This window comes from Catharus ustulatus, chromosome 21 (genome assembly GCF_009819885.2).
Source record: "Catharus ustulatus isolate bCatUst1 chromosome 21, bCatUst1.pri.v2, whole genome shotgun sequence".
Taxonomy (NCBI): Eukaryota; Metazoa; Chordata; class Aves; order Passeriformes; family Turdidae; genus Catharus; species Catharus ustulatus.
Window position 1 is genome coordinate 2,332,609 of NC_046241.1, and position 20,363 is coordinate 2,352,971.

Here is a 20,363-nt window from a genome sequence, read left to right on the forward strand (position 1 = left end):
AGCGGGGAGAGCTCGAAATCCTCCGGGCTTGGCATTTGGAAATGAGATTAAGCTGTAATCAGGCTTGACAGCACAGCTGAGGGAGGGACTTTTCACCTCGGAGCTGCCAAGATCCAGCATTTTTAAGGAACATTCCTTCCTTCCTCACCTTGAATTCAGAGGGAAGCTCTCCCTCCTTTGGTTTTCATTACCAGGGAAAGAGCAGGGGATGTTCAAGAGGAGGGGATCTGCTACCCCTGCCGTGGATTTGGGATTTGGAGAGTGGAAACCTTCCCCACCTTCCCAGTAATTCCCATCCTGGCAGGTGCAGCTGTCTCGTTTTCCCTTCTGCTGCTGGGTGATCCAGGGGTGGCTTTCCTGAATCTCCAGACATCTCCAGTGCCTCTTCCATGCCTGCAGCCCCGTGCTGGTGGCTCCTCGTGCTCCTTGGGACATCCCTGGGGTGTTTGGGATGGAAGGAGGATGTGCTAGCTGGGATTCCTTGATCCTCCCTGCAGGTTGGGATGAGTTTATTGCAGGTGAGGTTCTGTGAGCACAGACAGGGAAGAATTGGCTGACAAAGACTATCAACACTCAGAAAAACTGCTGCAATGTCCTGGAAGGTTTTTTTTCCCACCAACTTCTGAAGTTTTCCAGCTTTAAAGAGAAGCTGTGGCTGCCCCTGGATCCCAGGCAGTGTCCAAGGGCAGGGCTGGGAGCAGCCTGGGATGGTGGGAGGTGTCCCTGCCTTTGGTGGAGGTGGACAAGATCAGCTTTAAGGTCCTTCCAAACCATTCTGGGATTCTGCAACACTCAAATAATCAGAGCTATAAAGCTGAGAGAAATCTGTGAACTCCTGTGGAGATTTCCATCCCTGTTGGGGAATCAGGTCTGGGTATTCTTGGCAGAAATTCAGTCTGGGAGCATCAACCCTTTCACAGGGAGCCTGTGGGGTCCTTCCTGCACACCCCACCCTGCTGGCCCCAAACCCTGGGGGCAGGGCTGGGGAGGATGAGGGATTAAACCTCCCATACCTGTTTCCCTGGGAATTGCAGCAGGAGTGCTGTGCTGGTGTCTGCAGCAGCATTTCAGGAAGCTCAGGGCTGTTCAGCTTTGCTTTGGGTGCTGAGACTGAAGCAGCAGGAAGGGATTTATCCCTAAGGGGAGGCTGGGCTGTGTCCCTGACCAGGGTTTCAGCCAGCAGGAGCTGTCAAAACATAACCAGGAACATCTGAAATTCAACTTTGGTTTGCTAGAAAAGAGCATCCTGTGCAGGAGGTAAAAGAATGATTGATGTCCATGATGCTGCTGTCCTGAGAGCAGGGTGAGGCACCTTGGGGACACCTTCCAGGGACACCCCCAGAGCCCAGCAAACAGCACAGAGAGCACTGGGAGTTGTGATCAGCTGCACTGTGATTAGAAACATGGAATCACAGGGTATCCTGAGTTGGAAGGGCCAGCAGGGATGATTAATTTACAATAAATTCATTGTTTGATTAGATTGATGTGCCTATATAGCTTTATCTTGGGATTTCTGGAAGATCTCCCTCTACCTTATAGAACTCCCTCCTAAAAGCTTTAAAAATGTTCTTTTTTTCCCCTCAATGTGTTTTTTTAAATTTGTCAAGTGAGGCTTTGCCATCCCTCCCCACATGGCTGTGCTGAGCCTTAATTTCCTACTTCTTGCTTTTGTTTTCTTACTCATTTTGTTTTCTTAAAGTCTGAGCCCTTTGGGATGCTGACCTTGGGTTTCCCTGCTGGGAGAAGCTTTATTGTCACCTTGGGACCTTTGCCATTTGGTGAGGCCACTTTTAAGAGTTTGGGGACCCTGGATCAAACCTTGTAGGGTTTGGGATGGGTGATTTGGGGTCAGCTGGGCTAAAGCTGCTCTTCCTAAACCTGGGGGACTCATTTCTCCTCCCAGAGCTGCTCAGGGCTCTGTGATTATTCCTTTTCCTGAGGAAGAAAGGTTGGGATGGGGCTGCATTCTGCTCCTCATTGCACGTGGCTCTTGGAATCCATTTTGGTTCTTTGAATCCATTTGCTTTTTCAAAGGATCATGGCAAGGAAAAGTTTGTTTTTCTAAGTGGGATTTGTCTCATGTTACATTTCCATTTCCAGAGAGTCTCTGTGGAACCAGAAATGGTTTAATGAAAGTTTTATGATTAAAGTAACAACAGGATTTGGCCCATTTTCCAGGAAATTACACCATGCCTGCGTTCACTGTTATAAACTTAATTGATAAATTGAGGCATCTGTTGAGACAATAAAAAAAATAGAAAAAAAACTCCAAGTAAAACTGCAGAGGAGCCTGAAAAGAAAAACAGAACTGCCTGGAGGATGCTGCCCTTCCCTGGTGGTGATTCCTGCTCCAGGCACTGCCCCATCCAGTTTACCCACCCTGAGCCAGAGCCTGGAGTTTGGGAGAAATTGGGAATGCCCCAGCTCTGCAGAGAGGACTGAGGGACCTTTTTTGGGGCAGAAGCACCCAAGTCTGCCAGACTGTGTCTGCTTGGAAATGGCTCAGGCCAGGCTGATCTGATAAAAAGAAATGAATTGCATTTCCAGGGGCTGCACGAGCCCCTTGCAGCGTGTGGGAGGCAGGGCAGGGAGGCAGGTTTATTGCTCAGACATTTATTCCCAGCCTGGGGGCTTGGAAGTGTTTCCAACCTGTTGGAAAAACCCCAAACCCCCAGCACAGCCCAGAGCCCAGGGGTGCCTCAGCCTCAAAGAAAATGGGGGAATTAATGTAAAGGATGTCTTTGTGAAGGACAAATCTGGCTCTTTGTGGGAGGGGTGATGATTCCAGCAGAGTTTTTTCCTGTTCTGTATCCACTGGGATCACTGGAATCGAGGTGTTGTCACCCACTGCTCACTGTCCTGCTGGGATGGAGGAAGGAGAAGGGGTTGGGCATCACATTCCAAACCTCCCTCTGTCCCTGAAGAGTCATCTGAGGGAAAAAACCAGGAGAAATGCTGGTTCCTGGCTGGAAGAACCCCAGGGCTGTGTGTCCATGCCCTGCAGGGCTGGGCAGGCAGGGAGGATGCAGAAACACCCAAAGGGATGAATCCAGCTCCTGCTACCCCAGGGCTGCAGATCTGATGGGATCCAGGCTCTGGAGACCTCCCTCAGTGGCAGTGAGAGCTGGGAATGCCTGCTCTGAGGCCTGGCTGAGCTGTGTTTGTTAAACCCTGGGGAAGGGGAGCAGAGGAGCTCTGAGCTGCTGCTTTGGGCCAGCTTTGGTCCCTGTGTGCCTGGGGAATTCCTGGTGTGAGGGACAGACCCTGCAGCCCCTGGGCTGGGGGAGCTCAGGGACCCCAGGATTGCTGCCTGGCAATGCTGGATCACCCTGCAGCTCCTGGCTCCTCTGGCTGCTCCTCCACACAGCCCTCTGAGGGATGGAGGGCCATGGCTTCCCAAAATCTCCCTGCAGCCTGGCAGCACCTTGGAGCTCATCCCTGGCTTTTCCTGCCCTCCCAGGAGGGATTTCTACCTCCCCCCTCTCACCATCCTCACTCCAGTCCTGCCCTTGCCCTTCCACCACACAGCTCAGGGCAGGGGAACGTGAACCTGGCAGAAAATCCCAGTTTGGGTTGGAAGGGACCATAAATCCCATCCAGTGCCTCCAGTGCCATGGCAGGGACCCCTCCCACTGTCCCAGCCCCAATGTCCAGCCTGGCCTTGGGCACTGCCAGGGATCCAGGGGCAGCCACAGCTGCTCTGGGCACCCTGTGCCAGCCCTGCCCACCCTGCCAGGGAACAATTCCTGCCCAATATCCCATCTCATCCTGGAAAAGCCATTCCCTGTGTCCTGTCCCTCCATCCCTTGTCCCCAGTCCCTCTCCAGCTCCCCTGGAGCCTCCTACCAATGCCTGGATTCATTTCCTGAAACTCCTGCAGTCCTTGCCCTGGGTTTATGGACCATCCCCATGCACATTCCTATCTGGAGGAGCTCTGGAATGAGTGACTCTCCTGTCCCCAGGTGATGTGCAAGAACTAAATGCATTTTCTCCTTGGGAGAGTGGTTCTGCTCTGCTTGCCCCTTTCCCTGTGCAAAGGCAGCTGATTTAGGACTGCTCTGGGGCTGTTTTGCAGCCACAAGGCTGGAATAACAACAATAAACTCAGCAATAGCTGAAATCATTAAGTGGAAAAATAGAAGTAAAATAGGAATAAATAATTCTGATGTCTCAGTGATGGAATGCAGAGCTGGGCTGGTGTGGGCACTGCCCTGGCTTAGCTGAGCTCTGGGCTGGGCTTAGGGGCTGTTTTATCATTAATGGGGCTGGGTGTGCTGCTCTGAGGTGCCTTCATTGCCATCCTGACTCCAGAGGGATAAGCCAGGATCGTTTCCTCCCAGCAGCAATGACCTGAGATTCATTTTTCTCTGGCTCTGTGTGTATAAAAATGTAAATGTTGGCTTAAAATTACCATTTTCCTGCAGCTCCACTGGTTGTCCTTTTAAACAAGAAGGGAAAAATGAGGCTGAAATCTGCATTTCTGGGCTGGAAAAGCAGGGGCTGGGGTGCCTGTGGGAGCAGCAGGAGGTCCCACCCTGTCCCCTCTCCACACAAACGTGTGTGCAGGGCTGGGAATGCTGGCAAAGCTTCCAGGGATCGATGCACAAAGCACCAAGGGGCAGCAGGAAGGGAATATTCACTGTCTGTGCTGTGGGAAGGGTTTTTCCTCAGCTGCTGCTGCCAGATACTCTCCTGAACGTCTTCCTGGCCATCGCTGTGGACAACCTGGCCAACGCCCAGGAGCTGACCAAGGTGGGTGGCACATCCCTGTGTTCCAAAGCTTGGGGACACCCCGAGGTGTCCCTGGAGCCCTGCTCACCTCCCTGCACTGCACACAGGCACCTCGAGGTTTATTCCTCTTCAGCTTTCTGTATTTCAGTGAATATTTTGTGTTTGGTTTATCCCACACTGGGCATTGCTCATCTCATATTTTCCTGTTTCCAAGAGCAGAGGAGAAGCAATTAACAGTTTTTTTGGCTGATTGGAAGCTCAGACAGGAGCAAATTCAGGCTCTGTGGTGCTGTTTTTGCACCTCTGGTGACCAGTTTGCACTGCAGAGAGGTTTATTCCCCTTCAGGTTTCTTAATTTCAGGTTGCAGGGAATATTTGGTGTTTAGCTTGGTCTCACACTTTGTGTCCCTTACCTTGCTGAGGTTGGTGATGGATTAAAGAATTAAAATTTTCCAATCAGCTCCAGGCAAAACAATTTGCAGAGGCTGTTGTGAGCACTCAGGGGAGGTGTTGGAATATTCCTGCCTCTCCCCAGGTGTCAGAGAAATCAGAGGCAGAAAGGCAGGTCCTGGCAGGGGATGGCAGTGACACTGATGTGACTTTGCTGCACAGATTTTTGTGGAGAATCCCCACTGGAGAATGTTTACATTGGAGCATCCCCAGGGAGAGCAGCTCAGCCCCAGGTTGGGCAGGGAGGATTGTGAGTGTTGCACTTGCTGTTGGGGTTATTCCACAGTATCCAGGTGGATTTGAGGAGAATTGAGGGGGGTTTGCACATTTTGAGCTTTTCTGCCCCATTCCTGTGCTGCTGCCATCAGCACCAGTGACCTGCTGGGGACAAAGGCAGTGTCCCCATTGGGGTGGTTGTGCTTTATAACTTTAATTTGTTTACTCCTGCCAGAGGCAGAGCTCTGTGCCCATGTGCTGAGGCAGCAGCAGGTAAGGGTGGGTTTTGTTTTTAGGGGAAGGGGCAGCAATTCCTGCCCCTGGATCCCTGGCCAGCTTGGATGGAGCTGGAGCAGCAGGGGAGGTGTCCCTGCCATGGCAGGGGTGGCACTGGAGGGGCTTTAAGGTCCCTGCACCTCAAACCATTCCCTGGAATTGTTCAAAAACCAGAGATGTGCTCAGGGATAGTGCTGAGGTTTGGGGGTGGATTTGGCACTGTTAGACTCAATCTTTTCCAACGTTTTTGGCTCTTTGGATCCCCACTGCAGCTCCACACTTCAGGCACTCAGAGATTTCCCCAAGTTTCCCACCCTCCTGCAGCTGCTGAAGACCAAACCAGGCAGATGTTCCCATCCAAAACCCCATCCCTGCTGGAGCTGCTCTTTGCCATCTCCCCTTTTCCTGCAGGACTGGCTCCAGCTTTTCTGGAGCTCTTTCCCAACAGACCCTCTGAACAGCCTGGTGGTTCCCAGGTGAAAAAGAAATGTTCCAATTCCATGTTCTGCATCCCTCCTCCCTTAAAATGCTGCTCAAGGCTGTATTTAATGGGTCTCTGTTGTTTTGGAGCTTTTCCTTTTTGTTCTTTTTTTTTTGTGTTGTTTTGGTTTTGGGTTTTTTTTTGTTTTTTTAATGGGAATTTTCCCCTTTCAGCAGCTCAGCTGTTTCTATGCTCACAGAAATCTCCAGCTTGGAGGCAAAGATCCTCCCAGATTTATGGGCATCCCTTGCATGTGCTAAGAGGGGGGATGAGGCCCAGCACAATTCTTGGATAATGAAGCTCATCCTCCTTCTTTCTTAATCCTTTAAGTGCTTCCTTGTGAATATTTCAGCAGCTGACAGGGTGGGTTAGAAACCTGACTTTGGGGATGTTTATAAAGTCTAATTAAATATTGATGGATTCAGCAGCAGTGCCAAATCATAAAGCTTCTCCAGAAACTCTCTTGGGATTTTTTTTTTAGTTTAATTTTATTTATGCTCTCCCCCCAAATCACTGGGGCTTTCAAAAGAAGAGGAAAAAGCTAAAATTCAATTAGACACATACCTGGAGAATGAGGGATTTCCTGCTCAGTAGATGTGATCATGCAAGCCCCAAAAATGGCCCAGAGATACAAGGGAGTTACTCAGGAGTCAGTTGGTCCCAGGAGACTTTCCTGACATTTATTCTGGGAAATTAATTGAGATCAGTGCTGAATTTAATGTGGGAGAACCAGGAGCAATTGAAATTGCCTCTCTTTAGGGAAGACAGAAAACTCTCCTGCCTCAGGACTGGAACATTTCAACTTTCCCCACTTCTGGATGCTAATTTGGATTTCTTTTGGTGGCATTTTGATCATTTCTGGGTTTTGTGACCTGTGAGAGAAGTTCTCAGAACTGGGACTATATTTATCTGCAGCTTGATCATCCCATGGCTGGTACAGAACTCAGCAGTGCTTAGAAATTACTCATTTTTTGGGGAAAAAGTAAAGAATCAGCACCTTTGTTTTCAATCTATAAAAAATCTGCTCCCAGATCCCTCTCCTGCTCTTCCTGTTCTGGCCTTGCACTGACTCAAACTCTGCCAACCCAGTTTTTAGTGATTCCTGAGAACTCTCCTGAATCCCTTTGGGTTCCCCAACTTTAGGGTTTTTCTTCTGTTCACTTACTCAGAGTGGAATCTACAATTGCCCCCAAAATTTGCTTTTCAGTCTCTCTGCTGATCATCCCCAATGCCTCTGGGCACATCAAGCTTCATCCTCATTAAACTGGAGAGTAAAGCCACTAAAACTGAGGCTTTATTTTCCTAAATATCTTCAAGCAGGAATTGTTTTGTCATCTCTGTCCACTGCCAGTGATCCCTGAAAAAGCAGGATAAAAACACATGTGAGGGATGTGGGAATTTTATTTAAATTCGTATAAAATTCTTGAGGAATGCCCAGAAATTTTGGGCTGAAGGGAGTGGACAAACCAGGAGCTGAACATTCATAATTCCTCCTCCTTCTGCTCCCCTATGGAAAAGGCTTTTAAAGAAAATTCAGTGTTAATGATGCACATCATGATGGGTGGCACCAAAGCTGGGTTTTACCCTGTGAGAAATGGATTTAAATTAAGATTTAGAGCTCTAGAAAACTGAAAGGGACATAAACCAGGGATGTCCTTATGGGCAAGAGCTTAATTTGCACCTGCCCCTGTGAAATGGGGGAGACCCTTTGAGCTGTTCAGAGCTCCAGAGTGAGCCGAGATTTTAAATATCAGGTAGAAAAATTAATTAATTTCTGCAGTCATCTGCAATATCTGCATGGAAGGAGCTACAGAGACATTACAAAGCAAACATCTGCTGAGGACTGAGCTGGTTGTGAGGGAGGAACAGCTGCGTTCTGCTGCTCCTTCAGGATGTCAAATCCAGCAGAATTACAGAGGCCCCTGGGAGAATGGAGCAGAAGCCACAAATTTAAAAGAGGTTTTAAAACCTGCACCTGGTGCTTTAGGGGCAGAGAAAGAAAAATCAGCAGCCTTTGGTTTTCAGGCTGCTGGAGATCCCTCAAAGGAAGAAATAACTTGAATATACCTGGAGGATGAAAGGAAAGGTTTTGGGTTTTTTGGGGGGGGTCTTATTCCTTTTAAAACTTGTGTCCTGAGGATAACATTTCTGCTGGATTGAGATTTGTGTGCAGAACAAGGATTTGTGCTGAAAGCACTCTGGGATGTTTTGTTATTGCTGAGCAGTGACCCCACAGAGTCAGGGGGGAGCTGGGGGTACAAGGATTTGGGGACACCCAGCTGGGACAGCTGAGCCCAGGGGTGTTCCAGACAGAGTGACAACATCTGTGTGTCCCTGTCCTGCTCCATGGAGGGAGCTCTGCCATCCTGGGGATGGCAAAACCTGGCATGGGAAATGTGGAATTAATTCTTTGCTTGTCTCCATGGATTTTTCTTTCCCAAATAAACTGAATTTATCCCAATCCATGGGCACTTTGCTGTTTCCCCACCCCACCAGGGTGACAGGACAGGTACCTGGGGCTGAGCTGTGGGCCAAGATTAAACCAAACACCCAAGGCTTTGATAAATTTACTGGAATTTGGCAGCAGAGAAATATTGACTTTGTATAATTGCTCTGCAGGTCTTTTGTTCAGGCCTGGTTATAGACTTGCAAATATTTGCAAAGGGGAAAAAAAAAGAAGAAACTTATATGGTAACGATTTTTAAAATCAAGTTTCCATCTTTTTTTTTTTTCCTTCTGAAAGAGAAAAAGAAAACAGTTTCCAAATGAGTTCATTTGAAGCAAATAGCACCAAAGGCAGAGCGAGGAGCTGTTTATGCAGATGGAATTCAGAGTGGATAAATCTCTATAATTTCCTCTTCCAAAGCTGGGGATCTGTCTGCTCTCATTATTTTAATCATGACTCCTCCAGCATCACCCTGGGAGAGGAGAGCAGACCTGGGGCATTCCATAAAGTTTGACAGAAGAGCCTGTGACTGCTCTCAGTGTGGTTTTCCCTGCATTTGTGAGATGCTGGTGTTGCTAGCAGAGCTCTGTACTTCCCCTGCCATGATTTGACTTTATTTTGGTTAGAAAAGTCAAACCTTGGTGACCACTGAAGGAGAGCCAGGCTGTTCCTTTGGGTTTTGCTCTCACCTCAATGTTTAAGATCCTTAAATTTTGAATTTTTGAAATTAATTTTTGTATTTTTTTATTTAGATCCTTAGTGGTGCTTTTCATGATGGGTAGGAAGAAAGAAATCCCAGTTACAATCTTCAGGCACTTCTGATCCAGGGATATGCAGGGAGCAGAACAGAACTTTGCTCTGCAAACTACATTTAATATGGCTCTTTTTTTGTTTTCTGAGTTCTCAGGGATCTGAGGTGGGTGTGGATAACTGCTGGGAGCAGGACCAGTCCCAAATCCAGCGTTTTTTATGATTGTTTCAGGAAAGTGCCCTTGGCAGGAGGCCAGGAAGGATTTAGGAGCCTGTCTGTGTGTTCCAGCAGGACTTTGGCTGCTGAGGGTGGACACACAGCTCTGGGTTCCACGGACAGTTCCACCTGGAATTGGCCCATTCCTGCTCAGGGCTCTCCCTGCTCCCTCAGACTCCCTCTCCAGTGCTGTGTGCTGAGAGGAGACCCAGGACAGTCAAGAAAGTTTGTGAGAGTACAAACCCTTGTGTTGATTTGAAAGACAGGTGTCTGCTGAGAAAGGCAGGAGCCTCTCTTGAAATGGAGAATGTAAACCCCCTCCAAGTTATTATAATTTTAAAATTAAGGGGCTCTCAGGCAAAGATATGGGAATAGGAATAACAGTTCTTTACTAGGAAAAGTTAAAATAGAAATACAGTATTACGAAAAATAACCCCCCAAAAACCCCAAAACACTGCCAGAGTCAGAATCCAACCCAACGCCCGTCAGGCAGGGTGTTGGTAGCAGTCCTATCCCATGGTGGCTGCATCCTCCTGCAGTGACAGATGTGGCTCAGTTGGAGCAGTGCTCCTGTACAAGGTGCAGTTTCCTCCCAAAGTCCAGTGATGATGTGGAAGAGTCTGGTTTTCCTCTGGGATCCAGTGGAAAAGGCTGCTCTGATGTTCCCAATCTCAGTTTTTATCTGGGTAGGAAATGTTTGGCTCCTCCCCTGGCTGGAGCATTTCCCATGAGATGATGGAATTTTATCAGTCATGCACTGGGACTCAATGGCCATGAGCAGGAGAGATCTCCTGGAGGGAGGATGGGTTGTGGAAAGATAAAGAACACTGCCCCACCTGGTTTTACAGCTGGCCCATTAACAGGAGATATCTCCCCTGGAAATAAGGATCAGTGCCCCACCTGGTTTAACAGCTGGTGACAGAATACACACTGCTGGTCACATCCTGTGTTGAACCCAAGACAGCCCTCTTGACCAAACCTTGCCTTTCTCACCCCAACTTGTGCCAAACCTGGGGCTCCTTGCAAGAAAATCTGCCCTAAATTAAAATTCCTGTGTCCTTGCAGCTCATTAGTGGCATCCACCCCCACCCAGGCCCTGGGGAGCTCTGCTGGTTGTTACTCCATGATTTATTCCTGCATTTCTCTTGCTTTTGTGCCCCAGGACGAGGAGGAGATGGAGGAAGCCACCAACCAGAAGCTGGCCCTGCAGAAGGCCAAGGAAGTGGCTGAAGTGAGCCCCATGTCTGCAGCCAACATCTCCATAGCTGCGTAAGCACCTTTGATTCCTTGGGAGGAAATTCCCCTTTTGCAGTGTCTGTCCAGCTGGAGCCTCCCCTGGGCTCTGGGAGCCTCCCCTGGGCTCTGGGAGCCCTCCTGCACCGTCTCTGGCACTCACAGGCCAAATGTGTCAGTGCTGAGCACTTAACTAGGAGTTTAATGAAGGATTTCTTTCAGTTTGTTTCTCTTTGGAATGCCTCATCTTTGAAGAGTTGTATTTTAGGAGGATTTTTTTTTAAGCTGTCCCAGGATAGATTTCACCAGGTGAAGTGTTAACATCCCACTCTGGATTTTTGATGAGGAGAGATCACAGAAATAACTATTTTTTAGTAATCTTGAGAATTCAATGCAAAGGCATCGTCTTGAATAGCTGGGAAATGTGCTTGAATTCCCTTTCCTTGCTGTTTGAAGGAGCTGGGTGCAATAAAATGAACCGGTTTGGAGGTGGGAACATCCATCTGGAATTCTCAGATGCCTGGATGATGACAGGTTCTGGGATACCAAAACCCTTGGAAAGCTTTGTCTTGGGCCCAACTTTTCCTGGATCCTAAAGGTGCAAAAATGAGGTGTAGGTGGAAATATTTGTCCAGGTTTCTGTATTTGAGACATTCCTGGAAATCTCCAAGTGTGGGATGGACTTGGGGCAACCTGGGCTAGTGGAGGGTGTCCCTGCAGAGGTTGGGATGGGATTTAAGGTCCTTCCAACCTCAACCATTCCATGATTCTGTTCTGGGATACCCCCCAAGGATTTGCTGAAAAGGTTCCTTGAACTCTTCTGGAATTTCAGCATCAGCACCAAAAAAGTTTGTTTGCATTTTACTGGGAGCTGCTGATGTTTTCCAGATCCCTTTTACAGGGGAGACCTCCAAGGGCTGGAGAAGCTCAGGCACAAAAAAAAAAAGAAATTTCCTGCTCAATTTTAGTGGGAAAAAAAACTGAACTGCAGCCGGATTCCTGCAGTGGAAATCTCTTTTTACTGGGAGTTTAATCCACTTTAGCAGAGACAAAAGGCCAAGTGGAGCCAGTTTGTTACATCTGAAGGAAAAGAATATTATTAATTTGCCCATTTTATTCTTCTTACCATTTTATTTTGTCATTACTGCTGTAATCAGTTCCTATTTATGCTCTGGCTGTTTGATAGTTTTAAATACCATTTTTTCCTTACAATTATTTTCTGGCCAGCCTTGAAAAGAAGTCAAATGAGGATAATTGCTCCTGCTCTTTGATGAATTTCTTGGTTCTGGTATTTTAAAATGCAAGATGATGATGGTGCTTATTTGCTTCTGTTTTAATCAAAGCATTTTGCATGGGAAGATTTCTTAGAAATCAGCAGAAAAAAAAAACAACTCACTTCCGTGGAGCTAAGGTTGAAATTGCTTAAAATCACCTTTTCCCGTGGTTTTTCACCAGGTTTTCAAAAGCCCAAGGGGAGTTTTGTGACAACAATTCAAAGTGAGCACAAAACTGTGGAGTTTTGCTAATTTTGCCTCAAATTGAGTCTGCCCTGCCCTGATTGTGTGCAAATTGCCAGGAGCACGATGGGAGGGATGATTCCACATCTGCTGAGCCTGTGGCATCTCCTCGGCCAGGCTGAGCCTCCACAGCCACTCAGAGATCACAGGGCTTTGATTTGGGGAAAAAAAGCAGCATTTAGGAGCAGAGGTTGTGCCCAAAGGGATGATGCCCTGGAGGAACAGCAGGGGAGGAGTCAGGTTCTGGGAGATGGGGATTGTGATCTGTGTGATCTCTGAGATTTAATCTGTGAGATTTCATGAATCCATGGCAGATAAATTCTGTGATGGGAGAGACCCACAAGGATCAAATCCCGCTCTCAAGTGAGCATCTCCTACAGGGATGGAATGTCCATGCTCAGGGAGCTCCAGAGGGGTTTGGTAGCCCCTAAATCCTGGACAGGGGATGGTTTGCAGTCCCTAAATCCTGGATAGGGGTGGTTTGCAACCCTAAATCCTGGACAGGGGGTGGTTTGCAGTCCCTAAGTCCTGGATAGGGGGTGGTTTCCCCTAAATCCTGAATAGGGGGTGGTTTGCAGCCCCTAAATCCTGGGCAGGGGATGGTTTGCAACCCCTAAATCCTGGAGAGGGGGTGGTTTCCCCTGAATCATGGATAGGGGATGGTTTGCAGTCCCTAAATCCTGGATAAGGGGTGGTTTGCAGCCCCTAAATCCTGGATAAGGAGTGGTTTGCAGTCCCTAAATCCTGGATAGGGCGTGGTTTGCAGCCCCTAAATCCTGGATAGGGGGTGGTTGTCAGACCCTAAATCCTGGATAGGGGGTGGTTTGAAGCCCCTAAATCATGGATAGGGGGTGGTTTCTCTTAAATCCTGGACAGGGCGTGGTTTGCAGTCCCTAAGTCCTGGACAGGGGGTGGTTTCTCCTAAATTCCTGGATAGGGGGTGGTTTGCAGTCCCTAAATCCTGGATAAGGTGTGGTTTGCAGATCCTAAATCATGGATAAGTGCAACAGGGCAGATTTAGGGACCTTTTGGGCCAAATCCACCCCAACACTTCATTTCTCCTGCTCTTAATCCCCACGGTGCTCTGAGGGTGGAGCAGATGCTGTGACCATGGCAAGTCCTGGCAGGTCAGAGCTGGACATGCTAAAAGTGCTGGGTGTTCCTAAAAATGAGATTTTTGGCAAAAGGAAATATCACCAGAAACCAGATCCCTGTAAAACTCAGATACAGAGCTGAGAATCCAACCCCTGTAGGATTCAGTGAGCAAGGCCCAGAAAAACTGGGATTGAGCTCCTGCAAATGTGGCTCTACCCAATCAATTTATATTTGTACTTTCCTCTCAGGAATATTTTTTATTTCATTTTTACAGTTTAATGTTATTTTCCCAACATGTGAACATGGATTTCTAGAACAACAGCAGGCATCAGTGGCACAGATCAATATTCTGAAAACATTGAAGTTTTCCCTGCCTGCATCAGTCCAAGCAGGGTGGTGGCAGAGAACACCACAATGTGGATTTTCTTAAACACAATGTTCGTGTTCCCAGTGTTTGGGCACCTCCCACAGAGGTGACAGAGCTGTCCCTGGGCTGAGCCTGGTGAAAAGTCACGTTTTTTGTGCTGCCTCAGGGCTGTTTTCTTCCCTTCCCTTGTCAGTCCTGCTCTGAGCACTGAGTGTGGCTCCCCCTAAACCTCCCCCAGCCTTTCCCACGCTGCTGGCATTTTTCCTCCACCTCTGGCATTTTTGCTGTACCAGCACAGGTGAGCTGTGCCTGAAGAGGGATTGTTTTGCACTCTGTGACTTACGAGGTTTGGGTTTTTTAAAATTCTGTGAGGTAACAGATCACAGTTGGAGTCAGATCCAAAGGAATCATTTAATCACCAGTTCTCCTGCCCCAGCTCCATAAAATTTGCACACCCAGTGCCTTGGAATTGTCCCCTTGTCCCTCCTCCTCTGCTCTGAGCTCCATTTATTGTGTTGGTGAGTGAACATAATTTTCTAAGCATGAGGAGCTGGTTGTTCAGGGTTCCAGCCTGCTCAGAGGCTCTGAAGAGGCACCTTCACCTTCCCACCTGGAACTGGGTGCTGGAAGGGATTGGTTTGTGATTGATGGACACCAGGCACCTCCTTTAGCAACAGGCTCATCACTGCAGTGCTGGGGAGGATCCTTTGTCTTGCATCTGCCTCTCAACATCCTGCACTTGCTTTGGAGCTCCCAGAAATCTCCTCCTCCACCACAGGGATTCACCTGAACAGATTTGTCTGACCACAGTTTCTTTTTTACCTGGTGAATTCTATCCTGGAAGGGCCTTTTTTCTTCAGTGGCTTCTCAGGGTGAAAAGTGAGGCTGGTGCCTTGGGCTGGAGCTCGTGCTCCATCCAGCTCCACTCAGGGATTCACCTGAGCAGATCTGTCTGACCACAGCTGGTTTTTCACCTGGTGAACTCTGTCCTGGAGGATTTATTTAGGATGAAAAGCGAGGGTGGTACGTTGGTTCTGTCACTGTTTGCAATGTTTGCCTGAAAACAGATGTGTTTGATTCCAGCCCATTGTTTCATTCTTCTTTTTTTGTGATTTGTTTTTGTTTGTTCTCTGTTTAGCATTTTCCTTGCTTTGTTGTTTCTGGAGGTGAGTTCTGGGTTTGTTCAGCCCCTCTGTGTCGTTTGCCCTGCTCAGCCTCTGCACCTGAGGGACTTCACAGAGCCAGGGGTCTTTAGGGCAAACCATTGGTGCAGCTTCCTTGGCAGCCAGGCCCCAGGACAGGGGACAAGGGGACAATTCCAAGGCACTGGGTGTCCTTTTTGGTGAAAGGAAGAGCCCGTGGGTCACACAAAGACCCCAAAGCAAACACAGATTTTTTTCCCTGGTTTTGCCTGGCCTGAATTCCCTGTTTGGGTCCCTCCTCTGCCTTTCCCATCCCAGCCAGAGCTGCACCAATGGCTGGTACAAAAGGGGCTGCCAGGAGCACACCCTGCCTGACCTGGGGCTCACCTGGCACCCACAGCATTCCCCAGCGCCCTCTCCTCACCTTTTCTTAGGAAAAGCCTTACATTAGCAATTTTTCAGCACCCCTAAATTTGTAGGAGCCCTCCAGGTAGTCAGCCCCACTTTGAGGAACTTTCTGCACTCTGTGATTTACGAGGTTTGGGGAGTTTTTAATTCCATGAGGTAATGGATTACAGTTGCAGCCAGATCCAGGGAAATAATTTAATCACGGGTTTGAGGTGTGAGTTTTGGGTGGGAGGAGAACTTGGGTGGTGGATGAAATGTGGGCAGTGGCAGAGACAGCTCCTGGACGTGGGCACCAGACCTAAGCACAGTTTGTCACGTTGCCCACTGCTGCTCCAGAGTGATTTGGGCTTCCCAGGACAGTGTTCCAGCCTGCAAAGATCTCCAGGACTGCTTTCTGCTGCTCCCAGCTGGGCTTGCTCACAGAGCTGCTGCTGGAGCTGCAGTCCCACGGGGGGACAGTGCCTGTCAGTGTGAGCAGGGCAGAAAAGCCACCAAGGTGGCACCTGAGCCACCTGAGCCTGACTCCTCTGGCCCTTTTGTACAGTCTGGGGTGCAGGGAGGGGGGAGCTGCTCTGTTTCTCCAGGTTTTCCATCTCAGAGGTTCCACGTTTTCCTTCTGTCTTGGATGATTTCCTCATCTCTGTTGGGCTGTGGGGACCCAACAGGACCCAGCAAGGAGCAGCCTGAACCCCCAGCCCGAGCCCTGTGCTGTGCTGGGGGTGTAGATTAGAAGAGGTGTTCTTTTTCTCTTGCTGGTTGTGATTCCTTCCCTCTCCTGCTCCCCTGGAGTGTGTCTGTGTGTGAGGCTCTGGTTCCTCCTGTGGCTTTTCCTTTCTGTCCTCGCTGTTGGTGTCACTCAGCCACACCCAAAGCCACTCTCTGGGCTCTGTCCCTCCTTCCAGGTAAGTAGCACCTGGTGAAAATCAACTCCTGCTGTCATTTTGCCCTGGAAAAGGAGGCTGTGCTGGCTCTGTGGTTTCACCCAGGGCAAATTCGTGGTTCCAAAAAGGCAGATCCAGCCACGGGAGCAGAGCAGTGACCCTGGAGTGCTGCAGGACCTGGCACAGGTGACAAGGACAGAGGGTGGCCTCCCTCCTGCCCAGCTCCAGACGAGGCAGGGAGGCACAGAGCTTCATCCCAGCCTCCCACTGAGGGATTTCATCTGCACAATTCACCCCAAAACCTCCACACGTGTTGGGCTGGCTGCTCACTCCCAGGTAGCTCAGGGCAGCCCTGTGCATTCTCCTCCATCCCAGAGGAATTTCTTGGTTTTGCCTGAGGAATTTGTGCTGTTGGGGGCTTGTTCTCTGCAGGATTTTGCTGCCAGAGAGTAAAAAGGTGCCCAGCTTGAGCAACCTGGAAATAATAATTTCCTTGGCCAGCATGCAGGATGTGCCACCCCCACTCTGCCTCTGCTCCAATTTCATTTGGCACCAGGCAAACACAGAAATCCTGAGGTTTAGGTTAAATACCTCACCTGGCTGCTCAGCAGATTATTTGCTTCAAGCAAAACTTTAATGATGCCTTCCATAATTTTTCTTATAGTCACTCCAGGTTTCTGAACCTCTGGATTTTGTGTTATATGCATTAACTGAGCCAACATTTCTGTTTAGAACAATCTATTATTTTTAATAAATGTATATTTAAAACTTTACTTCTATGATACCCAAAGAACATTAGATTTTAACTGGGCCTGCTGGTTGGCTAGAATTGATTGCTAACAGATTTAAATGCTCTTGAAAGCAGGAGGAAAAATCCTGCAACTGAAAAGGCAAATTGGGAGGTGAAGGGATTTTATTTTCAGTCTTGGGGAGCATTTTTGGAATGCTGTAGATTGTTAAAAATTATCATTTAGAGCTAGGGAAAAAAATCATTGCCTCAAGCCAGGATCGATCAGGATTTTTAGAATCCTGGCTTTCTGTGGATTCCCTGCCTTTCTGTGGGATTCAGTGATTTCCATATTCAGAATCCCCCACATAAATGGCATGGAGGAGATGGAGGAGAATCTACAAAATTCCTTGAGCTGCAGGAAGCTCCCTGACCCCGCTGGAGCTGCAGCAGAGCTGAGTTTTTGGGGGCAGTGTGAGCCTGGCCATGTCCAGGAGAGGTTCCAGCTCAGCTGGGCTGAGGAGCTGCCTGGCTCCAGCTGCTGCAGCTCAGCTGGTGTTGGAGCCTCCCTGCAGGAGCAGGAGCTGGGACCCTGCTGCCCTGGGATGGAGGATCTGCAGCACAATCCCTGCAGGGACCCTGCTCCCTGGGATGGAGGATCTGCAGCACAATCCCTGCAGGGACCCTGCTCCCTGGGATGCAGGATCTGCAGCACAATCCCTGCAGGGACCCTGCTCCCTGGGAAGGAGGGTCTGCAGCACAATCCCTGCTGGGACCCTGCTCCCTGGGAAGGAGGGTCTGCAGCACAATCCCTGCAGGGACCCTGCTCCCTGGGAATGAGATCTGCAGCACAATCCCTGCAGGGACCCTGCTCCCTGGGAAGGAGGGTCTGCAGCACAATCCCTGCTGGGACCCTGCTCCCTGGGAAGGAGGGTCTGCAGCACAATCCCTGCAGGGACCCTGCTCCCTGGGAAGGAGGATCTGCAGCACAATCCCTGCAGGGTTTGGGCTGTGAGCAGCAGGGAGCCCCGAGATCGCCTTTGTCACCTTTGGCTCCCTGTTGGTTCTCTTTTGGTTCCCTTTTGGACTCTGTGGTTGTGTGCCCGTTCTCCAGGGGGTGTCCATGGTTCCACACTCCTGGAGCTTGCCCGGTCTGTCCCGTCTGCACCCGCCAGGACACGGCCTGTGCCAGTCTCCTCCCGATGTCTTTTATGGTTTCTCTGCTCCTTTGGTTTTTTTTTTTGTTTTCTTTTTTTATTATTTTATTTTAAATTTTTTTCTTTTGGTTTGTTTTTTTGGCTTTTTCTTTTCTCACTTTTTGTTTTCTTTGTTTGTTTTGTTTTTTTGCATGTGCAGTTTTGTAAAGCAAACTCGAGGTACTGTATCTCGCAGCTCGTCAGTCTCCAGCGTAAATTCACCGTGAGTTGCTCTCTGTTACGATATTCACTTCGTGGATTCCTCATTTAGAGCTCTATTAACCTTCCCCTTCTCCTGGTGCCTTCGCTCTCCCTGTGGTTTTTTCCCCAAAAATCATTCCCATCATTGTGGAAAGCCTCCAGGCCAACATCCAGGGAAAGGACTGGAAGGTGTCATTGTCATTTGATGCTTGTGACTTGTGAGCAACTCTTGTGTTCCATACATTGACTGTGACTTTTCCTCCTCTTCCTTCCTCCATTTTTCTCCCTTAATTCCTTCCCATCATTTCTCCTGAACCACTGCCCTCTCTTCTCCTGTCTCCCCTCATTTGATGGTTTGTCTTGTTCTCACTTGTATTTCTTTCTGTTCTCTGTGTTTATTCTGTGCTGGGCTGTTGGCTTTGATGTTCCACCAGTGTTTGCACTCTGGGTTCAGTGGGAGAACCAGGAGAGCTCTCTTGGAGGGAAAACTGGAGGAGGACTTCAAAAGAATTCTGGAAACGGAGTCCAAGTGAGACTAAATTGGAAAACCCTTGAAAAGCTGGTTATGTCTTTGCTCTCTGACCTTCTCGAGCTGGAGCTTAAAGCCACAGATTTTGTCCAAATGAGGCTCTTGGCAACTCCTGTGGAGCTGGAGTTGAGCAAACACAGTGGCAAACTCTCACTCCATGTGCTTCCTCCCAATCCAATCCTGCTGCTGTGCTGTGGGTCAGGGTGTGCTTTGACACCGAGCAGGTTGGTAAAAACATCATTACTGCTGCTGACTAACCCCAAAAACTCCTCACCAGCTCCTGTCCCACCCCACGAGCCTCCTCTGGGTTCTCCTTTAACTGTGTGACTTTGTCTTTCTCCTTTAATGCTTTTGGAGACTCAAGTAAGTGCAATTCCAGCCTGGGGGTTTGTCCTGGCCCCACAGCAGGGACCAAGGTACTGTCAAGCCAAGGAGCTTTTCCAGCAGCTTCTCCTCCCTGGTGTTTCCCTGGGTGTTTTGGGGCTCCTCGTGCACTGGGTGGATCTTGGACAAGTTGGGATTTAAAATCTGTCAATGCTTTATATGGGTTTAAAATCTGTCTGTTCTATGGTTTAACTGCTGGGAACAAGGCTGAGCTCTTGTGACTGCCCAAAGTGGGTGTGACCTGTCTGTGCCCAGGGAAAATTAGGGGAATAAATGAGATTTAGTCATCTTTTGGAGCATTTCTTCCCATGTATTTCCTGGCTGCTGGGAGTCCTGACAGGCAGAAAGGTGCAAAGAGGGCTCAGCTGCACTTTGGTACCTCCCACCCTGACAGGGGAACAGGATGGAGAAAGGGAGGTGCTGGGAGCTGCCCTCTCCCCAAAATTCCAATTTCTCTGCTCCCAATCAATGTTTGCTAACTAGGAGCAAAGCCATTAAAAAAAAAAAAAAAAAAAAACCACAGATTTTGCCCCCTTTTCCAAATTTTTAGAGGCAGAGTTTTCTTTTATAAAAGGATGAAATCAAAGTGCAGGCACCAAAATGCTTTTGGAAGATTTGGCCACATTTTGAGGCGTTTTTCATCAGGGTTTGTTGTTAATTCCCCAGCAGAGCAGGGACCCTGGAGTTGAACTGCTGTGCCCATGAGCTTTTGTGACTGCCCAAAGTTGGTGTGACCTGTCTGTGCCCACGCCTGATGGCTCACAGGGTTGGGACAGTGAAAATTAGGGGAATAAATGAGATTTACTCATCATTTCTTCCCATGTATTTCGTGACTGCTGGGAGTTTTGACAGGCAGGAAGGTGCAGAGAGAGGTGAGCTCAATGTCCTTTTTTTCTCAGTGAGTATTAAGGAGCATTTCCCCAAAAACCTCCAGAAACCCCCAGAAAAAAAAAAAAGAAAATCCAATAAATGACTGAACCCCACAAGAACATTAAATATATAAAAGTACAACCACTCCAGAGTGTGCAGGCAGCTGAAGGTTTTATTTACTCAGTGTAAATGTCGTGGTTAGAAATGGGTTTTATTTTATATTTTTTAAAATTTAAATTCAAATCAC

General features: G+C 48.6%; 1 protein-coding gene across 19 annotated transcripts in view; it reads left to right on the top strand.

The window, feature by feature from the left end:
- The window catches only part of CACNA1B (calcium voltage-gated channel subunit alpha1 B), a 292,874-nt gene that overhangs the window by 184,442 nt on the left and 88,069 nt on the right, over positions 1-20,363 (top strand). For 13 of the 19 annotated variants that reach the window (XM_033077555.2, XM_033077556.2, XM_033077560.2 and 10 more), the window contains 3 exons: positions 4,684-4,751; positions 10,729-10,835; positions 18,293-18,355. In XM_033077555.2, the coding sequence (XP_032933446.1) occupies positions 4,684-4,751; positions 10,729-10,835; positions 18,293-18,355 (238 nt within the window). The remainder of the gene's footprint in view (positions 1-4,683; positions 4,752-10,728; positions 10,836-18,292; positions 18,356-20,363) is intronic. The other 6 variants (XM_033077565.2, XM_033077567.2, XM_033077569.2 and 3 more) reach the window with 1 other exon arrangement.